This window comes from Crocuta crocuta, unplaced genomic scaffold (genome assembly GCF_008692635.1).
Source record: "Crocuta crocuta isolate KB4526 unplaced genomic scaffold, BGI_CrCroc_1.0 scaffold61, whole genome shotgun sequence".
Classification (NCBI taxonomy): domain Eukaryota; kingdom Metazoa; phylum Chordata; class Mammalia; order Carnivora; family Hyaenidae; genus Crocuta; species Crocuta crocuta.
Window position 1 is genome coordinate 453720 of NW_027528369.1, and position 22783 is coordinate 476502.

At 39.5% G+C, this 22783-nt stretch overlaps 1 protein-coding gene across 1 annotated transcript in view; it reads left to right on the forward strand.

Moving 5' to 3' along the window:
- The window catches only part of LOC144223454 (uncharacterized), a 42920-nt gene extending 20622 nt beyond the window's left edge, over window positions 1-22298 (forward strand). The window contains exons 3-5 of the mRNA XM_077754200.1: window positions 14035-14114; window positions 15403-15576; window positions 22140-22298. Of these exons, the coding sequence (XP_077610326.1) occupies window positions 14042-14114; window positions 15403-15576; window positions 22140-22219 (327 nt within the window). The 5' untranslated portion in view covers window positions 14035-14041 and the 3' untranslated portion in view covers window positions 22220-22298. The remainder of the gene's footprint in view (window positions 1-14034; window positions 14115-15402; window positions 15577-22139) is intronic.
- Window positions 22299-22783: the final 485 nt, after the last annotated feature.

The window sequence follows — 22783 nt, forward strand, 5'->3', positions numbered from 1 at the left end:
GCAAATAAAATTTGCATGTCCTACAGTCACATTTGGTTAACATCATATTAACTGCTACAATATTGGATGTTGACAAGGATGGTATTTTAGAATTTTTAAGAAGAAAAATAGGGAGTATTACTTTTATGAAGGGGTTGGTGGCCAATATTAATTATGAGGAGAATATTCAAGACACAGGTGAAGAAGTAATGTGTTAGAAGAAAAGCATCTTTCGTTAAAATGGGAAAAATGATAAGGTTAAGTTAAATACATGGAAGCAAGATTTTTAATCTGTGGTCTGCACATTTGGAAATATGTTGCATATTAACTGTTGTTAATAGAATCAGTAACAATTAGGTAAAAAATGTATATAGTAACAATATGTTTCCACATCGGGAGAAATTTGTCTCAGTAGACAGAGAATTAAGTTTTGAGGTTACAGAGAATGACAGGGAGATAAAAAGATATTGTGAACCGAAATGTCAGTGTTGGAAGAAAGGTGTGATAGTGCACTTGCTATCAGTTTATGTGCATCAAGCTTTCTTGGTTCAGGGTGGTGGCTTCATCATGGGTGCAAGGAAACCCTTTTACTGGGGCTTTCCTTGGAAACTGGCTGAGTTTTCAAGCCAAGCCTTCCATTTTACGTTCTGAGATGTACACAATTTCTGCAGTAACGTACTTTCTTCGATATCAAGATCTTTTTCAATTTGGGATATTTGGTACACTTGGTAAATCTTTATGAATTGTGTTGTTCAGCTCCATATTTTTTCTCCTCTTTGTATGGTTCATCTTAACCAGCATTTGCAGACAGGCTAGAGGCAAGCCTTGTACAGTTAGACACACACTCAACCCTTCCTTAGTGTCTTCCATATGGCCGCTTCTTACATTACCTGGCTGGGACGTGAAAACATTTTAATTTTCTTTCTCTGATTTTAGCGAGAGGTGCCAATGTAAACATGAATGGGAACTGGCTTTGTCCATTCACTGGCTTGACAATGTTTATGGAATACTAACACGTGCGTGGCTCGGCACAGATACCCTGGCCTGGAGTCTGGAATAGACATATATAAAACCGTTTGAATTAGACAAAAAGAAACTAACCCACAAGTGGATTATGCCTGAAATAGTTCCTAAACTATTTTTCTCTGCTATGATACTGATGCAAACTTACCTTTTAAAAAATGGGCTTACATTTGGTAGTTTTCATTGAGGCTCTGGTCGAGAATGTAGGAAATGTAATTTAAGCGATAAAATTATTCCTTAGCTTCTCATCTCCTATACTTGAGTTTACACTTCAGAATTGAGTTTCCATTCTTGAATGATGACCACCCCTTCCCTGGCTTTTCCTTACTGTCACTTTTTATTGAACTTTTCTTCTATTACTTATCCCAAGGCCTTTTCACTGGGTGTAGGCAGAATTGCCAGATTTAAAAACAAAAACGCAGTGTCAGTATATCTCATGTGATATCTGAGAGCTACTTATTTTAAAAATCGATTTGTTGTTTATCTAATATTCAAATTTAAGTGGACATCTTGTATTTTACTTGGTGATTCTATTCTTAGGGGACAAAAAAAAAAGAAGTTAAAATAGCACTTTTCCTAAGTAGTCAGAAAACAAGGTGATAGATATCATGGCTGAGAATTTTGTGTTTCCTTTGCTCACACTTCTATGAACAGTTATCTATAATAATACGTAGTAACTAGGCTGTGTTAATCTGTGGATGTGTTTTGTTCAATGTGAGAATTTAAACTTGTTCAATTTAAAAGATAGCTTTTCTTTATTTGAATGTCCCCATTATAAGCCAGACCCAAAATTTTATGTGGTATTTGGCGCATATTTTACAAGGATTAAATTTATGTTATGTCAATGATTACATCCAAACTTGAAGATTCAGTTTTTCTGAATATCTGCGCAGTCCCTCCCTCTGAATCCAGAGACCAGTATTCATTAGGAAGTTCAATGGCATAGAGGAAAGGACTCTGGGTATTAGGCTATGTATGTCTTAAGTCTTGGCATTGCCCCTGGAAAAGTGGCATCAGTCATTTGTCTGTTTCTTAATGTGGGAAATGAGGCAACTGGATTACATGCGCATTTCTACAGGTGTGTATGTCCTAAGAAGCATCTTTACCACTGTTCTTCTGGGGTCAGGAAAGTCATAAAAAGCTGCATATGCTATCGGGGATTCAAACTATAAATACATTTTAGCAACCACGAGGCTCAATAAGTAACAGTAATAACTGGCAATGCAGTGCGTGTGTACCCCGAACCTTTGGACTACAACCCCTGTTCTGAGCCATCTGTCAGCACTGCAAGGGCCATCTGAAGGACTCTGGATTTAATGAGCGTACTGTCTTCTCTAGCTCTAACATGCTGGGTATCCCCAGCAACCTGGCTTTAGTGAAATGCAACCATGGCTCACGTTTCAGGAGGTTGAGCTATTTTGGATCAAACTTTGCAAACAGTGGGAAAACCTGACATGTTCAGAGCCCACAGCGAGTACAGGGAGGCTAATGAGCTGCCTTCTGACTCATTCATAGACAGTGTCAGCGCCCCCACAGCATCTTCTTTGATTATAAGGAAGGCTCCGCCGATGTACACATAATCTGCCCGTCCCAATTTCCTCTTGATTCTCTCATTTGATGAGGGTGTTGTCATGGAAGGCTCATGTTATGGTGTATTCTCACAGCATTTTAAGTTTTCTTGGGGAGTCCTGGCTCCTATTTTCACTTCTCAACTCCTTCTCCCTTTTGGCTCTGCTAAATGCCTAGGCGGAGTCTCAGAAATTAATATGTCGCTTTTATTTCTATTATTCTGATTCTAGTCTGGGGTATATTCTCAATTCACATCTATGTCACACCAGAGTTTAAAAAAACTGAGATCCTCATTTATTTTATAGTTGAAATCCTTCTCTCCTTAAGTCTGTTCAAATGGCTTTAGGCAGAAAATCATCAGCTTTTGAAGTCATTGATGTGGCTTCTGAGACACGGGGCTGCTGCGATTGATGTCTTGGTCCCAAAATATCCAATTTTCTCAGAACATGGTAGACAGACGGGAGAAGGCATGAGGGCCTGGATACAATGCTCTGAGCTGAATTACGTCCCCTCAGATTCATGTGCTTAAGTCCTAACCCCCAAAACCTCAGAATGTGATTGTATTTGGAGATAGGGTCCTTAAAGAGGTGATGAAGTTAAAACGAGGTCATTAGGGGGGCGCCTGGGTGACTCAGTTGGTTAAGTGTCCGACTTCGGCTCAGGTCATGATCTCATGGTTTGTGGGTTCGGGCCCCACATCAGGCTCTGTGCTGACAGCTAGCTCAGAGCCTGGAGCCTGTTTTGGATTCTGTATCTCCCTCTCTCTCTGACCCTTCCCTGCTCATGCTGTCTCTCTCTCTCAGAAATAAATAAAACATTAAAAAATTTTAAAAAAACGAGGTCAATGGGATAGGTCCTTATAAGAATAGTCTGGAGTCCTTATAAGAAGAGGAAATTAGGAAACAGGCGTGCATGGAGGGAAGGCTCTGTAAAGACACAGGGGGAGGTGGCCAGCTTCAAGCCAAGAAGAAAGGCCTTAGAAGAAGCCATCAATACCTAGATCTTGGACTTCCAGCCCTCAGGATTGTGAGACAATAAATGTCTGCTGTTTAATCCACCCAGTCACTAGTTTTGATTATGGTAGCCTACGCAAACAACAACATACATGTGTCTCTGGACACAGAGTCCCACCACCTTCCTGCCTGCAGATGCACCCTTGCCGTGTAAATGTGATTCTTTTGGCCAAGGAGGTGTTCACCTGGCTTCTCAACTCTTATGTTGATGTGATCATGTTGGCAGTAACTTTCTCGTGATTTCCAGAAGAATGATCCATGAATAAGCATCTTTATAAAGAAATAGCATCCAAATACACAGGTGTTTATTTTCACAGAAATCCATCTCTTGCCCACGAGCAGTTCTCAACCCTTCCTGACAAAGGAATATTATAGAAACAAAATTGAAAAATACTTTGTTGTGTGAGGCAGCTTCGGTTCAGCTGCAAAGCTAAACTCTCACCTCAGTACTAAATTGGAATTGGCTGTGAATGATTACAAATGAAAATCTGTCACCGCTGAAGGATCTCATCTGCAACCTGAGGCAAGAACAGGTATTTCTTAGTATCACTGCCGTCTAGCAGGTGGTTTATATACCTGGGCTCCTGAATGCTTTCCTGGGCCTTGTTAAATTGATTGCTTTTCTGGACTCCATAGGAGAAAAATCACTTTGAGAAGCTCTGAGCAGCACAATGACAGGTTCCTGTATATACTCTTGCCTTTTTTTCTAACCCCTTTAAATTTGCTCAGCAGATTTTAAAAAAGACACTGCCATTCTTCTCCCATTTTTCTAAACGTATTCAGTCTCTTAAATTAACTTCAGTCATATATTTGTTTCAAAATCTGGTTTAGTTTAAACTGCCGTTAAACCTTTAATCAAATTCTTTTCTCTTGATTTAGTGTTACAAAGGACTTATTCTGGCGTATAGGAATTATAGACGTAATTGTAATTTTACCTAGATTTCAGTCTTTAGTTCCGCCCCTATTCCTGTATCCATCTGGGAACAAAGAGAATGCAAAACATAATGTGATATCAGAACAACAGAGGAAAACAAAATGCATGTTTACAGGTGAAAGTATCTTCCAGAGCTGTTAGAGACCTCCTAGCAAGTCCAGTAAGAAAAAAACAAAACAAAACATATTTGTTTGCAAAGAGAATGTTGTAAATAAAAAAAAAGATTCTTATTAAATGTATGACCTCAGGCAAATTAAGTAATTACTCTGTGATTCAGTTTCCTCATAAGTCAAATATAGATGATAGAAGTAACTTCTTTATGTAGGCGTGTGATGGGGATTGAATCAAATATGCCAGTACTAGTAAAGCATTTAGAACAGTGACTGGCACAAAGAAAGCACTATTTAAGTGTTTTAAAGGTAAAAAATAAAATACATACTAAGGGAATTTCTCTAGAAATGTAAAGTTTCATCCAGTACCTAATTTTATTTAAAAAAATTTAATGTTTTATTTATTCTTGTGTGAGAGAGAGAGAAAGAGCATGAGCAGGGGAGAGGCAGAGAGAGAGGGAGACGCAGAATCTGAAGCAGCCTCTAGGCTCTGAGCTGTCAGCACAGAGCCCAATGCGGGGCTCAAACTCACTAAGGACCTGATCTGAAGTGAGACGCTTAACTGACTGAGCCACCCAGGCACTCCTCCAGTACCCAGTTTTAAAGGCTAACTTCTAATTGGGAGCTTCACCTTATCAGTAGGACAGTGAGAGGCAAGGGACTTTGCTGTTGCAAACACATTTGTGGGATTCATGGAATGTTTCCTTGACTCATCCTTCAGCAAGCACCGAGGCTAACGCGGTATGTTCTAAACCTGCAATGTTCTGGTGATCAGGCTTTAATTCTGCATTTAAAAGAAATGGATGGGCTCATTTCCTTCAAGAAACTCTACATTAATATCACTTCTTTTATCTAGGTATTATATAAATTGTGCAGTAGTAGCATGGGGTGATAGCGTCTGTTAGGGGTTCATGTGAAATTGCTGCATCCTGCTGGTAGCACGAGGGATTCAGTGTTGTGTTTGCTGATCAATGGCAGACACACCAGCTTTCATATTACCGCTATACCACTGGCTGTCTGGTGACCTCGGGCAAGCTACTTCTTTGGGTCCCTGGTTTCACCATGTGAACCTCTGCAATCTCTAAAAAGTGCTTTGAGACAGAAGGAGATGACCCAACGGTAGCATTCACCCCAAAAGTGTTGACATAGTCAGGACTAATGACAAGGGAGACTCTGACTTTTGCTAATTTGGTGACTGTGTCGGGCCCTATCGGCAACGGAGATCGTAATGGCTCCTTTCCTGTAAGGCGGCAAGGATTAAACATAGGCACAGACCGCAGTGATTAACATAGGTTACCTGCTGTTACACTTTATTCAATCTTATATTAGATACTACCCATAATACAATTTAATTGAATTAGCGCTTGGTAGAAATGGCATATTTGGGGGGAGAAATGATTTTTCAGCACCGTTTTCACAAAATGCAAATTATTCATGCAAACTTTTATCATAGAAACAGTTCTTGTGCATTGTTACGAGATTAGAAAATACCGTGCAAGCAAAAATATGAAATAGAAGCATACATTTCCCAATGCACAGAGATTCCTGCAGTAACACCCTAGAGCATATCCATCCACCTGCACTTTTCCTACAAATTTATGTAAGTAATAATATATATATATATTTGAGACTTTATTTTTTAGAGTAGTTTTTGGTTCACAGAAGGACTGAGAGGAAGATACAGAGATTTCACATATATCCTCTCTCCCAACACATGCATGCACTCTGTCAACTATCAACATCCCCCACGGGAATGTGAACATTTGTTACCATTGACAAACCTACATTGACACATTATTATCACACACAGTCTGCAGTTTACATGAGGGCTCACCCTTGGTGAGTCTTCTATGGGTTGGACAAATGTATACTGACAGGGTCCACCATGATTGCATCATACAGAGTATTTTCATTGCCTTAAACATCCTCTGTAAGATACTTTCACCAGTACTATATCATACCACATGTATTGTTTTGCAATGTGCTTTTTTCAGCTAGCTATCTTGGTCTTTATAGATCAACAAATCTTATCTCACCTAATACCATAAACACAACAAAATATTTCCAGAGGTCCTAATTTTGTTTCTTACAGCTCATTGTCCAAATTAGTCTCCAGTTTGGAACTATGCAAGCGCTTGTGTTTCAATAATATTTTATTTGATAACAGAGAACCATAGGGGAGGGGAAGGGGAAAAAATAGTTAAGGAAAGGGAGGGAGGCAAACCATAGGAGACTCTTAAATACTGAGAACAAACTGAGGGCTGATGGGGTGGGGGAGAGGGGAAAATGAGTGATGGGCATGGAGGAGGGTACTTGTTGGGATGAGCACTGGGTGTTATATGGAAACCAACTTGACAATAAACTATAGAAAAGTAATATTTGTGTCTTGATCAGTTCTATATTGCTCTAGTTTATATATAGTAAAGTACAGAAATCCTAAGTGTACAGTCCAGTGAGTTTTGACACATGTAAAAATCTATGAAAGTAACGTGAAAATGAAGATACAGAATATTTCATCACCTCCAAAGTTTCTCTGCCTTATTTCAGTCCATTGCTCCTTCAGGGACAAACACTCTCCTGATTTCTGTCATTATTGATTTATTTTTTATTGTTCTTGAACTTCATCTAAATAGAGTGATTCAGTATTTACTCCTCTGAGTCTGGCTTATTTCACTAAACATTATGTTTTTGAAATATGTCCATGCTGTGTGTATTAATGCCCCTTTCCTTTTATTGCTAAGTAGAAATACATAGTACATTGTATCTATCAATACACCACAATTTGTTTCTCCAGCCTCTTGCTCTGGTGAGTTTAATAGTGGTCTCCAAATTGTGACACTCCTCCCACTGAGAAGTGAGGTCTCTGTCTCCACTCTTGAATTTAGGTTCTGTGGCTGGCTGCTTGACACCAGAAACTAGCAGCCTTTACTTCCTGTCTCTTGGGATGGAAGCCACGTGCAACAATGTGGACAGGTCTCCAGGAAGAGGTCCAGGCAGAGACGGATTGTGGCCTCTGGCAGAATTCAATTACTTTTTTAAAAGCATAATTTCTTTTCCATTTGATACTTTGAATTTTATTTATTTTTTAGTTTACAGATCTGTCATCAAATCCACCATTACTTAATGTTTTAACAGATTCAATTTGCCTTAAAAAAAAACACATTTAAAACAGTTGTTTTAAAGTCTTTGTAGATTTCAATAGCAGAGTCATTAGTAGGTCTACCTTTATTGAATTTCCTTCTATTGATTATGGGTCAATTTATCTCCATCTTTACATATTTTATAAATTTTTATTCTATGCTAGTCATTGAAGAACAGTGAAATATGATGTTTTTTTCTTTCTTCTTTTCTTTTTTCCCCAGAGGGTACAAGAATTTACTTCAATCAGGCAGCCTAGCCAGGGTCTGTTTCTTTAGATTCCCCTTGCTCTGAATTGGGCCAGGGCTGGACTGCAGCTGCAGTTAGTTTATGTCTGATTTCAAATATGATTTAGGGGATTTAACTTTGTCCTTCAGCTCAATCCCCAACTTTCTTTACTACTGTTGCTACAACTGAGGGACAAATAAATCTCTTTGATCCTCCCAGGATTTGAACTTGAAGGGGTTTGATTTTTAGCTTAGGTGGTTATGATTCCCATATGGATTCAAATTTTGCAGGGCCCTGGGATCTTAACACCATAAAATGGCCAAAATTTTGTCTGTCTTTTAGCCCTGTCCTCATAACAATTTCTGCTGCTTTCTCAGAGAACGACTTCTAGGGGATAGAAGAGGGGGAAATATGTTGGGCCTGAACAATGATTTTACTCTTTGAGCTATTACAGATTTCACCTTCTTTTGCTGGCCTCACTGTTGCTAAAGTGTGGCTGGTCTCCTCACACCTCCCTCTTCCATCTATGATGAGTGTGCTCTTTCCCGTATCTGTAGTCAGATTGGAATTTGCCGCTAGTGTGGAAGCATTGGCAACTCCTTGCTTGTCTCTCTCTGGAATTTAGGTCATTAAGGCTTTTTTGCATCCATCCACTGCTCTTTGATAGCTTTATAGAAGTGTTTTTTTTTTCTTGTTGTTACCATGGGAATGATGGTCTTGTGCACCATTCCACATCCTAATCAGAGACAGAACTCCCCCAACAGCTTTACATTATTTATTCTTTTCTGATTATAAACCTTGGGATAAGTTCTGTGATTTATAAGGTTTGCATTATAGGATTCCTTTAAATATTAAGCAGACAGTAGAAGAGTATTGGATATGCAATTGGAATTTCTGAACCACCAAATCTACCACTTATGAGTTTTTGTGATTCTCTGCATATTTTTCACAAGGAAGAAAGTGATTGGCAGTGAGATATCAACAGACACTGGCAGAGGATGCAGATTCCGTTAATGTAAGTGAAGAATCAAAAATTTAACTGCATGGCGATGGCTATACCAAGTTGGAGACTCAGCAGCATTCTGCCTTTTGGAGATCAATTTTCATGGCCTTAAAATTCCTGGAATAATGCTTGTCAGCCATTAACACAGCCTGTCTGTGGAGAGGCTCTCCCAGGCAGGTTTTTCAAGAAGCTCAACCTGGGTCCAAGAAGAAGCCATTCTGCCCCTCTGTCTTTTGTGTTCCTGAGACTATTTTAGAGACGCACCAGTCATTCTCACTCTGTGCTCTGGGGAATCCAGTTCAAACCTTAAATTAACCCTCTCAGTTGTCTTGGGGATGACATGTGCATCTTTTATCACTGTGGGTGCACTCTGGTCCTAAAGTCCTTCTGGGAACAAGCAGGGTGTACAGAATCAAAGACTGCTTCTGTTACCCCTGGGAATCTGATCATCCCACAGAGAAATGGGCTTAAGGTCTTTCTTAAGTCCTATCCTGATACACAAATAAGACCTTTAAACTCTCAGCATCTAATTGCATATCTTAAATATGTGCAGGTTTCATATTTAATTATATCTCATAATGGTTTAAAAATTAAATTCCATTAGCATCAAGTTTCTCACAAATAAATTGAACTTAGTAATAATAATATGTAACTCACTGCTGGTGATGATGATAATAGACGCGTACTTGCTTTGGAAAATATAGAGTACTGATCAGATTGGGATGGAAGGAGATTTCATGGGGCTTTTGGGTTTGGATGTGATACAAAGATTATATTACCCATTTGCAAACCCTGTTACATAAACAAAGGTTTTAGGTAGTGGTATTAAGAGATTTGGCTATTTTAGGTTCTTAGATGATTTCAGGCAGTTCCTCTCTGTTTACCAGAAGACACTGAGGATCAGGGATGTAGGGAAAATATGCAAAGCCAGTAAGTGGAGCAATTTGGTCTGGTCCAGTTTTTGCCAAAGGTTTTGCCAAAGGTATGGTGAGGTGATTTAATTTATGCTTTAAGTAATTGGAAATTATTGAAGGATTTTAAGAGAGGAGTTTTAGATTCCTTAGCTTTTTCCCCTAAGACATGGTGCTCCTCTCATTTGTCTTGTTTCTGCGCTACGTCTATTCCTTCTGCGTCTTTCAGTAAAGACATTTTGGGGGTAAATTAACTATGTTCAAATTATATTTAATATTGACAAATGTTTGAAATGGCTATCTCTGGAAATTTGTACATTTACCTCTCTATAATACATCTCCCAAAGTCATCGTTTTATAGAGTTGTATTGAGATGTATTTTTATTTTGAAAGAAAACATACAAACAGCCACAGGTGTATGAAAAGGGGCTCAACATCACTCAACAGGGAAATGCAAACCAAAACCACCATGGGCTATCACCTCACACCTGTGATTAAAAACCATGAAGAAGCAAAAGGTAAAAATTAGGGAGGATGTGGAGAAAAGGGAACCTTTGTGTGCTGTTGGTGGGACTATAAACCAGGGCAGCCACTGTGGGAAACAGGATGTGGTTTCTCAAAACATTAAAATGGAGTGACCATATGATCCAGCAATTCCACTCTGGGTGTATATCCAAAGAAATTAAATTACCATGTTGAATAGATATCTGCACTACTGTGTTCATTGCAGCATTATTCACAATAGCTAAGTCAGGGAAGCAACCTAAATGTCCATCAACAGATGAATGAAAAAGTGGAATACATATAAAATGAAATATTATTTAGCCTTAAAAAAAAGAAGGAAATCCTGTCATTTGTAACAACATGGATGAACCCAAAGGATTCACATAACGGTGAAATGAAGCCAGGCACAGAAGGATAAATACTACATTATACCACTTACATGAAGAGTGTAGATCTTAGAGGCAGCAAGTGGAAAGGTGGTTGCCAGGGACTGGGGGGAAGGGACATAGGGAAATATTAGTCTAAGACAATTAGTTTCAATTATAGAAGATGAATAATATCTAAAGATCTACTGTGCTTATAGTGAACAATACTGTATTGTATACTTAAAAATTTGCTATGAGGTTAGATCTTATATTAAGTGTTCTTATCACACACACAAAATAATAAATAAAGAGGGTGCAGGGAAAGATTTGGAAGTGATTTCATGGGTGTATACTTATCTCCAAACTCACTTTGTATGCATTACATACGTACAGCTTCTGGTATGTCAATCAGACTTCAATAAAGTGGTTAAAAGAAAAAAAAGAAATGCATTTATTTGGCAAGGTGCTTTGCAGCATCACCCTAATGCCACCTGTAGAAGCATTTCCAGTGCTCCATTTTCAAGTAAGTTAAACCCTGAAAGTTAGATTCAGGTACTGAAACATCAATGCTGCATGTTGATTCACATATATAAACACATGCTTATGTAGAGAGGCCATTGTTAGATGTGGTCAGTTCTTAGATTAGTCCCTCTGCTCCAGGAGGTTAATCTTTTTTTTGTTTTTAATATTTATTTTTGTGTGTGAGAGTGAGAGTGTGAGAGAGGGGGAGGGGCAGGGGGAGAGGCAGACGCAGAATCCAAAGGAGGCTCCAGGTTCTGAGCTTTCAGCACAGAGCCTGAAGTGGGCCTCCCACTCACAGACCACAAGATCATGACCTGAGCCAAAGTTGAATGCTTAACCGACTGAGCCACCCAGGAGCTCCAGGAGGCTATAATGTATTAGAGACCAGTGTGAATGTGACCAGGTGAGTCACAAGTAGGGTCAGAGGTTGTTAAATTTTGTGGCAAATGCATCCCAGAATATTTTCATTCTTTTGCAGATACGTGTCAAAGCAAGAATTGTACAGGACAAAGTTTAGCAGGCAAGGACTTTATTCAAGGCTGTTTAGGTAGGGGAGAGAGGCCAGAATTAAAGTGTGAACTCAACTCTGCTCAGACAAGGCTGGGAGAGCTTTTAATTGTTGGGGTGTGGAGGAATCATAGGTTGTTTGTGTTTGCTAATTGACCTTACCCAAAGGAAAAGGAAAATCTTCCTTATCTGCATGAGAGAAGGTAGTTTTCTCTGGAGCAAAGTGCCCATGGAAGTTCCTTCTTATGGGAAATGGGAGCTGTCCCCTGATGCTAACATTTCAAAAAGATGGCTCTCAGCTCTTAGATGAAGATATTTCTGGATTTAAAAATGGGCAAGAGCCCTTTAAAAAGATTTACATGTCAAAGGGACAGAGAAAGAAATTAGGGGGTTTTCTAAAGAAAACCCTCTGAGGAAAGGGAGGTCAATGCTCAGAGTTAGGAAGAAGTCTGTCTAAAATTTAATCAAACTCAGGTGAACCTTAAGCCCCTTTTGGCTCATCTGCATGCTTGAAAGCTTTCTGTAAACCATATCGTAGTCACATTTTATGTTAATTCAATAATAACAAAACAGCATTTGATAGAACTTAATAGTTTGCAAAATGTTTTCTTACATGTCATTAAAATTTTTTTTATTAATGTTTATTTATTTTTGAGAGCGAGCAAGCGAGCAAGTGAGCATGAGTGGGGGAGGGGCAGAGAAAGAGGGAGACACATAAACTGAAGCAGGCCCCAGGCTCTGAGCTGCCAGCACAGAGCCCAACTTGGGGCTAGAACTCACAAATCGTGAGATCATGAACTGAGCCAAAGCCAGATGCTTAATTGATTGAGCTACCCAGGCACCCCACATGTCATTTCTTTTCATCTTCACAGCCACCTGTGAATAGCATATCATTGATATACCCAATCCATATATGAGAAGCTTGATTCTTAGAAATGTTGAGTGAATTAACAGCATCATGTAGCTGATGAATAGTAGAGGAGTTTTTTTTTTTAAGTGTGTATTTATTTTGGTGGGGGGAGGGACAGGGAGAGAGGGGAAGATGGGGGGGGAGAGGGAGAGAGAGAGAGAGAGAGAGAGAGAGAGAGATTTCCAAGCAGGCTCCATGCTGCCATCCCAGAGCCTGACATGGGGCTCCATCTCACTACCGATATCAAGAGTTGGATGATTAACTGACTGAGCCACCCAGGCACCCTAGTAGAGGAGGCGTTTTAAGGCATCTGACTCCTGTGCCCTCTCCAACCTATCCTTCTTATTTAAGGGAAATCTTTTTTTTTTTTAAATATTTTTATTTNAAATGTAATAAATTCTTAAGAAAAGCAACAAAAAACAATTGTTCTAACATTTTCTTTGATTTCAGATGTTTTGTTTCTTTAAATTTATTAATATAGTTGATTAGTAAACAGATAACTACAATCAACTTTGGATGATAACCAGTCGTATTAATTCCCTATTAAAGGTGAGCTTATGAATCTATAAGAACATTATGCAGAAAAAGTAACTCGTGAAAACCAATTTCTATTTGCTATAAATATCTAATTGCTCAATTATTTCTCCTTATGCTCATTAAAATATTTCCTGGAGTTTCTTGCTCAAAAATCTCCTCTGGGATATGCCCTAAAATTTTAGCACAAATAAAGGAAGATGGGGGGACTTTTATTCAGGTGTGAGTGTTAATTTCATGAGCTATTTAACAGCTTCCAAATGGCGTTTCTCTGTAGCCAGAATCAAATATAAAGATTTTCTTTGTCATGGTTTCAACTTAATTTGAAAATGATTTGGATGATGGAGAGAAGGGCTTGTCTAAACACTACTGTCTAGACTTCTTGACAAATTTGAACCAGTTTTCAAGTGTCTTTTTGTTCACCAGCAGCGTCAGACCACTCCCTGTACTAGAGCTGTCAAAGTCTGATCGAGCCTTCCTCCCTTTTGATGCGACGAGCATGTTCTCACTTGGGATTTTTCTTCCAGTCCTTTATGCCTCCTCCTCATCATTCTTCTCTTTTGAAATTTATTGCAGTTTTGATTTCCTGCCATGGTAATGGGTTATCTTTTATAACTGTGAAGATGAGTGCTTTCATTTGGAGAAAGTCTACAGCATTCCTGTCGGTCTCGGGATAATAGCTTAGAAGCACTATTCATCGAGTTTCTTAACTATGTCAATAGTTCAGGACACTCTGTCATCTATTTTACAGGGTCTGACGGTGTTTTCAATTCCTACAATACAGGTTTGGAATGTTATTGAGGCAAACAGCTCAGCAAGTTTTACAATTGGGTACAGAAGAGGATGGCATCTATAATTACAAAGGTTGGTTGAAAAGGGAGGATGGGGCAGGTTCAGTGTTACATTCTGGTGTCAGTATGATGATAAAAATTTAGAGCTGAAAGGTATCATCTAGTGAGTTTTGCAGTGGTTCTCAACGGGTGTGTGTTTTGGGGGGTGATTTTTCTCTTTCCACGCTGGGACATTTGGCAATGTCCTGAGACATTTTTTGTTATCACATTGGAGGAGGCATACTGGCATCTAGTGGGTAGAGGCCAGGGATGCTCGGAGATATTCCCCCATGCACCAGGAAGCCCCAACAACAGAGAATTGTCCAATCCAAAATGTGAAGTGCTAAGGTTGAGAAACCCTGCACGTCAGCTGTATTTTACTACTGCTATTTTAATGCACTATTACAAGTAGTACTTTAGTACTACTTATAGTACTTTTCAGTATCTGATATTGTTCTTGTTGATTTATTTTTCCTTGTGTATTTCTCTTTACCATGTCAGCCACCTCCATTTCTTCATTCCACTGATCAGTGCTCAGTAAGATTTTCTTTACCGGAAATTATTTATTTCCATTTCATTCGGGTTTTTCCCTGAGGTTTTATCCTGTTCTTTGTAGAATATTCCTGTTTCTTCATTCTGCTTGACTCCCTGTGTCGTGGACTCCCGACACATTTAGATAAAAAAAAGAGTGCCTCCTTCAGGAGATGAAACTTATTCAATCCTGTTCTAGTTCTTGGTTGTCTTTCAAACCTTTGTGATTGTCCAAGCAGCCTATTTTATTTTTAGTGGCTGCCAGCAGTTGAGGGAAGACCCCTCAGTGTCCCCAAGATGGTGGGGCGGGGGAGAATCTCAGTGGGCACCTGGATACAAGTTGAATGAAAGCCAGATCCTCATACAATAATTTGAAAGTGTGCAAACGTATGTGACTGCGAGACCGCAAGCTTAAGCCCTGTTGTCCACCAAAGTCAGGTGAAAGAAGTGTTCCCTGGTGGCAGCCACAAAAACGGGGGCCTCAGACATAAAACCAGAGCCTCCGAAGTAAAACCGAGGCTCGGGTGTCAGACTGGACATCTGCCTAAAAAGAGGGGATCGGACATAAGACCCAAGCACCTGTACACCCGGCCCCTGACGTAAACTCAGGTATCTGACGTAAACCCCGGCACCTGACGTAAACTCAGGCATCTGACGTAAACCCCGGCACCTGACGTAAACCCAGGCATCTGGCGTAAACCCCGGCTCCTGACGTAGACCCAGGCACTTGACGTAAAATCAGGCGCCTGACCTGAGACCCGCACCCGCAGCTTTTAAAATTTCCCCTCCAGGAGCCCCAGGCGCTGTGGAGGAAAAGGCGAAGGTGGCGCCTGCCAGTCTCCCCCCGAGAGAACTTCAGAGGGCTTCCAAACTCGAGTCAAACCAGATGCCTGCCCCTCGGGTCGAAGCAGCCGCTCGCGCACAGGGTCTGGGCTGCCGGTTCGCCGTCTCCGCGTGGGACCCCGGTGAGTCTGAGCGCGGCCTGTGAGAACTGCTCGGGTCTGTGGTCTGTGGGTCGGTCTGCTGGACGCCCACCGCGTTGGTTTCCAAAACTAGAGGTTTTGGGGGCCTTGTCCCTCAGGGGCAGGTTTTCAAAGCTGGGAGTGCCTGAGCCGGGGTTCAAACTCTTCACTGTTCAGGGAGAGGCTCCGGTTTTGGGTTCGTCGGTGCTTAAAGGCCCAGGGGCGGGGTGAGGTGGGAGAGTCTGCNGGGGCGCTGCTGCGCCCCTGGGTGGCCCTTCTCGCCTTCGCCTGCGGCACAGGAGGCCAGCCAGCCCTTGGGGATTTTTTCCGGAGGACGTTGTTCATAGGTAGCAGTAGATGTGGTATGTTCCCAGACGTGGCTGAGCTTAGGATCCTCGTATGTCACCATCTTGAACTTGAACTTCTCAGTAAGATTTTCTCGAACGTTCTATATTCCACTGCCATTGTTGCTTTTAACAAGAGAGGAAACTGAGGCCAAGAGTGGGCCAAAAGATTATAGACCAACGTGGTGGTAGTTCGGAGAAGATATTGGTGTCTTGATTTACAAGTCAGCGTCCCATCGTGCTGTGGTCTGAATGCTTTTAAGCAAGGCAGTTGTGTCCACTGGTTTATTTTTAAATATTAAGTGAACAGAAACCGGTATCTTCCGGTCTGTATTCTTAATGGTTCAAGAGACTCCCATATTTCTTAGTGATATTCTCCTGATAGCATTCGCTTGGGTGCCTGGTACAAAAGAACTGTACCCGGTTTTCTGGTTTATTTCTCTGGAACATGTCATGTCATGTGGTGACAGAAAACAAAAACAAAAACAAACCAAAACTTCAGGAAAATGAAGACTTCATCACAATCATGGATTATGTAAAGATTTGTTCTCATATACTCTAGATACGTTGCTCCAAGAAATTTATAGAAATGGTTTATATTTCTAATATTTTTTGTTTTTGTTTTCAATTTAATTAAAACGCATCATAATTTATTATGCTAGTAAACCTCAGCTTGACTTGACTTTTGGTGATCCATACTTGATGGGGAATTCCTGGAGTCTTGCTGATGTCCATCTTGATTACAACTCTTAGAAAACATTTTTGTTTCTTCACATATGTTGTATGTAATCAGAAGGAGTTAGTAGTCTGCAATGGGCTATATATTTTGAATTAAGCTAGTAAGGTATAGTTTAAGCACCTATACTGTGGAATCAGCCAGTTAGATACAATTTAACAACTTTCTAAAAACAGAGCAGGGATCCAGCCACCATTTTGAATGAAACCTTTCTGTTTTAACTTAGACATATATTAAAAATTTTTTTAAGTTTTATTTATTTTGAGAGAGAGATGAGAGCATGAGCAGGGAAGGGACAGAGGGAAGGAGAGAGAGAGAGAATCTCAAGCAGGCTGCATGGAGCCTGGTGTGAGGCTTGAACTCAGGAACTGTGAGATCATGACCTGAGCTGAAATCAGTCAGATTATCTTAACCAACTGAGCCACCCAGGTGGCCCTGCACATTTATTTTATATTAGTGTTTTGTGACTTCCAAAGCATTTCCTTTCTTAATCTTTATAGTGCCCTTTTTAGGTATGTAGGGAAATATGTTCCTAATTCAGTATACTTTCTACCACATCATACAAATTTATCTCTGAATAACCCTAACGAGACTGTAAGCTTTTGTAAGGCTGGAAGCACATTTTATACCTCTTTGCATCACATCAGTGCCCTTAATAGGAAAAAGTAAATGTGTTTTGTTGATTTAGCCATTGTAAAAATTTAATACAGGGGAACTCCAAATACCGAGACGACATGCAAGATTTGGCAAACTCTTTTAGGATTAAGCAAATTCTAAATTTTTAGGGCCCCAATCGGTTAATTCCCAATGTATGTTTGAGATGTGAAAACTAGGGAGTTAGTATGAAATATCAGTCTCTGAATGCCTGTTTAAAATTCAGTTTTATTTCACCTCTTGAAACCTGGTCTGCTCCTTATAATGTTGAAGGTAAAATCACAAGAAATCACTATGTTACTTTCAAAGGAATGCAAGAATTGGCTGCCATCTAGATTCTCCAGGAATTGCTTTATTATTGTTTTAAAAATTTTATAAGAACATGTAAATGTATGAAGAGACAGTCTTTCTGGAAATATCAAGCATAGGACCAATGCTGTTCATTGTTTCATTGTCACTGAGCACTTTTGAATAGATACGATTTTTAGCCACTTAAAATATTTCACCACATTTGAGAGTCAGTACAGTGTTAAGTGCCCTGGGAATAAAATGATGTGGTTCTGAGTCCTGATTGTGATAATAAGCATTTGTTTAAATCTCTGCAACTCATGATAATTGTACATATTTCACATGATATTTATAAAAATTAAATGAGATGATATGATTGTACTTTATAAATTGAAAGGCATTAAAAAGCTGACCGTGATTTGTTGGAAGTTTGAGGAATGGTCAACAATGATTTGCATAATAAATTACTCTAAGACTTAATGGTGTGAAAAAACAATCATTTCATTTGCTCCTATTTTCGTGGCTCAGGAATTTGGAAATGGTTTGACTAGGCAGCTCTTGATTGGGTCTGTTGTGCAGTTGTGATCACATGTTGGCTATTACTATAGTTGTCTAAACACTTGACAGGCAGGATGTCCAAGATAGTTCACTCACATGACTTGGAGCTGAAGCTGATGGCTAGGTCTCATAGGGACTGTAGCTGGGGCTATGCGTAAGAGTTTCTTTATTGACTCTTCTTCTCTAGCATGGTGATCTCAGGGTAGCCATTGATTAGATGAATTCCCTAGAATGAGTGTCCCAAGAGAACCAGATGGAAGCTGCCTAGCTTTGGAGGGCCTGCAGCATCACTTCTGCATCCCATTGGTTACAAGCAAGTCCCTGATATTTAAGGAGGGAGGATAAACTCCCATCTTTCAATAGGAGCAGTACTAATGATAAAGCGGACATATTTTAAAACCATCTCTTGTCATTAGGAAATCCAGAGTAGAGAGAGAAATTAAATGGGCATGTTTTAGAAAATGAGACCATATATTTACGAAAATTTTAAAGAATATTTTCCTGTTCCTAATTATATTCTGTACCAACTTTTTTTTTTTTTTGATGGAGGTGGTGGTGGGGTTTCCCACCTTTTGTAGAGATACATGTTGTTCTCTAAGAAAATTCTCTATGTGCTATTATTTGAGAGGATGACCTATCCCTGGATATCTTCTTTGTCACTTACTGGGATGCACAGTTGCTTTTTGTAGAATTTCATTTGGTTTACTTATTTGAGGTTTGTTGGCTTAGCTATTCTCAGGAATTCTATAATCAATAGGCAAATATTCGTAACCTTTAGGCAGGTTAATAACCTATGACTTGCTGCTATTAGCATGTATCTTATTCAGAGGCCAATTATTCCAGCAGGTGATTAGGTTTTATCTCAGGCATCCCAGGTGGGGATTTTCCCAGCCTGTTTTGTAGCAATTCCCCAGGTACCTCACAATCACATCTTCTCTGTCTGGTGCTCCTATAAGCTGACTGCCAGGTGCAGTTTACTCTTCCAAAGAAGGATTAGCTTATTTGCATTCATATGTGCTTTGTCATGGAGAAGGATTGGCAGGGAAAGTTGCTGGTGGTGCAGTTCCTGCCCCCAGGTGAAGCCAGACCTCTCACTGTGAAGTCCAGTGGGCATATTTTGAGGAGGCTGACTGCCAAAGAGAAGATTCTGCTGTTGCATTGTTCCCAGCAAAAAGCAAATCTTTTCTGTTAGAACTTCAGAATTTCTAAAATTAAGTTAAGACAGTTGAAGGAAGTGATGGTTCTTGGGAGAAATATGTCAATATGTGTGTTTCATAGAAGAATAGGACAGTGTAGCTAGATATCCTCTAGTGACATTTGGGGAATAATGTTTTTGCGATTGTTGTTGTTATTGTCATTTTATTAATTTCATCTGTTTTAGTCAACCCTTTTGTTAGAGCTCTTCTGACTCTTGAGAACCCCTTCCACTGGACCCATGTGACAGTAGGTTCTCACGACATCTTAGAAGCCACACATCTACCACCATGAACTAGCTGGGAAAATTTCCACCATATCTGGCCACAAGGGAGAGATTTGAGAAAGCAGATGCTGTCACAAAACAGTTTATGGTTACCTTACATTGATCGCCAAGAATGTTCATATTGACCACTCTCTTAACATTACTTATTAATTATGGTGAAAAAGTCAGTTACTGTGGCAGAAAGAGTTCAGGCATAAGATGGTGTCTAGTTTGATTTCTTCAAATTCTTCTAATTCATGAATGTGGGACCAAGGGCAAGCATGCAACATCTCTAAACTTCGGTGTTTTTAACTATAAATTGGAGATTTATTAATGATTTATGAGTTCATTGTCAACATTCAATAAAGGGCAGTGCTCAGTGGTCAAATGAATGCTGGTGAATCAACTGACCAGATGATAAATGAAGCCAGGTTGTGGCAGAGGGTGAAGGGTAGTTGGAAATGACTAAGTAGAAATATTTTCCTCTGATGCGGTGGAAATATTAATTTTAAGTTAAACCATTTGTTTGAACTAAATAAAATTAACTTTTGCTTTTTAAACATCAAAGTAATCAATCTGAGAATAATTTGTATTCCTTATTGCATTAGTCAGGAGTTGATCAGGAGAAAGGAAATTAGTTTAGGTATTTCATACTGGAAGGGAATGAGTGCAAGGGATTAGAGGCTTTCAAAACTAGAGGAAGGGATAAGGGAGAGAATGTCTGTTGTAAGTTCAGGAATTTCAGGATATCTCTACCAATGAATCCATTTGCCCACATCCCTGAACTTGGTGATCTTTATTTAGGAGGATGTTTTGAAAGGCTTGGCAAATTGTCACATCTGCCTTTTGCTGAAGCCCTCACTTTGCCCGTCATTGGCTTCAAGGGAATCATTGGCTGGCTGTTTTTCACCTTTCAAATCTTTGTGGAGTGTCCCTCGCTTTGGTTCAGAGGACAGGGAGGTAGATAAATATTGTTTGGAAAAATTGTATATGTGGATTGGTATCTGAAAATAACTTTGTAAACTTGAACATGCTCTATTATGGATTTTTCCACAAAAGACAGCATTTGCTCCATGAGATTTATCCTTTAGAAGAATTTAACTGGAAAATAGTAAACTGATTAAAAAAATATAGGTAGATACAAATTCATTTTGGATTACATGCCTTCCAAATTACTGCTTTGTAGCTGACAGTGAGCTGCCATCCAAAGCTTTGCTCTGGGCGGGGTTGATGAGGAAACCCAACGTGCTCCCAAGGCCAAGCTGTTGGTCTCTTCTGAAGGGTGGGTTCTCTAGATCTTTAGCTCCTGGGCCCTACTTGTACAGAAAAGTTGTTAGGTAATCAGCTTTGAGCCAATAACCCAAATCCAGTAGACATGTGAACTGCTTTGCAATCTGTGATGATAGTTTGAGTAATTGACAAGACGGTACATTTAATTTAAATAGAGTGAGAACAATCCATAAAAAATTCTACCACCTCAGGTCGTTTTTTCCTTTTAGAGACTGCTCTCTGTAAATATGGTGTCAGGGAGGGAAGGCGTGGAATGGAAAGGCATACTCTTGTTTCAGCTTTGATTAAAAGCCTTTTTTTTTTTTTAAATACCACATTCTTTATTTCTGTAATGACTTACCCACCAAAGATAGGTTTGTATGTTACTATAATTAATGTTTTTTGATTTCTGAATCCTTAATTACATCTTTGTGTAGATCACTGGAGCAAAGAAATGTGCTCAAGAAACGTGGCAAAATAAGCTTCCCTTTTTTTATTTCCTTTACAATGTCAATTTGATAAAAAGACTTTCTGATGTAACTTGTGCTAAGCTTTGGGGGTTACAAAGATGAATGCTTTGAGGGTTAGCACCCTTCATTGAAAATTCTGTACCCATGTTTAGACAAAGCTCTCTCCTTTTTTTAAAGCTTATTTTCTTTATTTTTGAGAGAGAGAGTGCGCGTGCGTGAGCATGAGTAAGCATGTGTGCATGAGCATAGAGGGATAGAGAGAGAGAAAGAGAATCTCAAGCAGGCTCTGAGCTATCAGCACGGAGCCCAGTGCGGGCCTCAGTCTTAGAAACCATGAGATCATGACCTGAGCCGAAATCAAGAGTTGGATGCTTAACTGTCTGACCTACTCAGGTGCCCCAAAGCTCCCTCCTTTTTAACAGCGCAGCATGTTTATTGGTGCATTTCAGTGTGTTCTTCTTTGTGACTCCTTCCTTAAATATAATGACCAGATAGAGACGCATTGAGCCTGCCTCATCCTGTGAGGATACTGTCTCTATCTCCATTTCCTGATTTCCTTTCTGTAACTGCTTGTCCATAACGTATCAGTTATATCCTTGATTGCCAAAACCCTAAAGGAAGCAAACCTTTGTCCTAGAGAAAGTATAGTCCCATATAATTGGGCTAGAAGTAGTGATTTAAGTGATTTTTGAACTAGAAAGATGTAGAACCATTTTGGGCATTTCTTTGTTTTAAGACATCTCAGCCACCTTTAAAGCTCTATTAATCAGTCCTCCTTTCTATCCTAGCCCTGACTGCTGACCCTGAGCTGGCAGTAGAAGTTAAGACCTTCTATGAAAGTGATTTGGTGTTACTTCTGTATGGGTAAAGACCAGAATCATGGATAAAGACAAAGAAATCGAAATCTGATGGCTCCCACAAAGTAGAAATTAAAATTATTAAAATTATTAGGGGTAATGTTTTATGTGTATCCTCTAATGAGTAGAGGCAGCTGGAGTTCTAGAAAGCTTAGATTTTTTTGTGTGTGTATAGCTTTTATATATGTTGCCCATAGACTTTCACACTGTTAAAAAAATTTAAGATGATACTATAGTTCTTACATATTGTGCTTTCCTTTGAGAGTTTATTGGGCAGTTACCATATTTTTAATGTAATCTATATTTGTAATATGACAGATTTAGATTTTGGGCTCATGAGAGCTCCCTAAGATCACATTTAGCAAGGGGTGTCCATTTGCCTTCAAGGTCTATGAAAGAAATGAACCAAAACATCAGTTAATGGGGCAATTGTGATACCCATAATGTTTGAGTACTTGCTGATCAGAGTGGTGCTGAGAAAGAATTAAAGGGAAGAGAAACAAGCAGTCTTTACTCTGTCCATACTCTTCCTTGCAAAATATTGTATTCTCATCTCCATTCAGTTTCTCTGCACT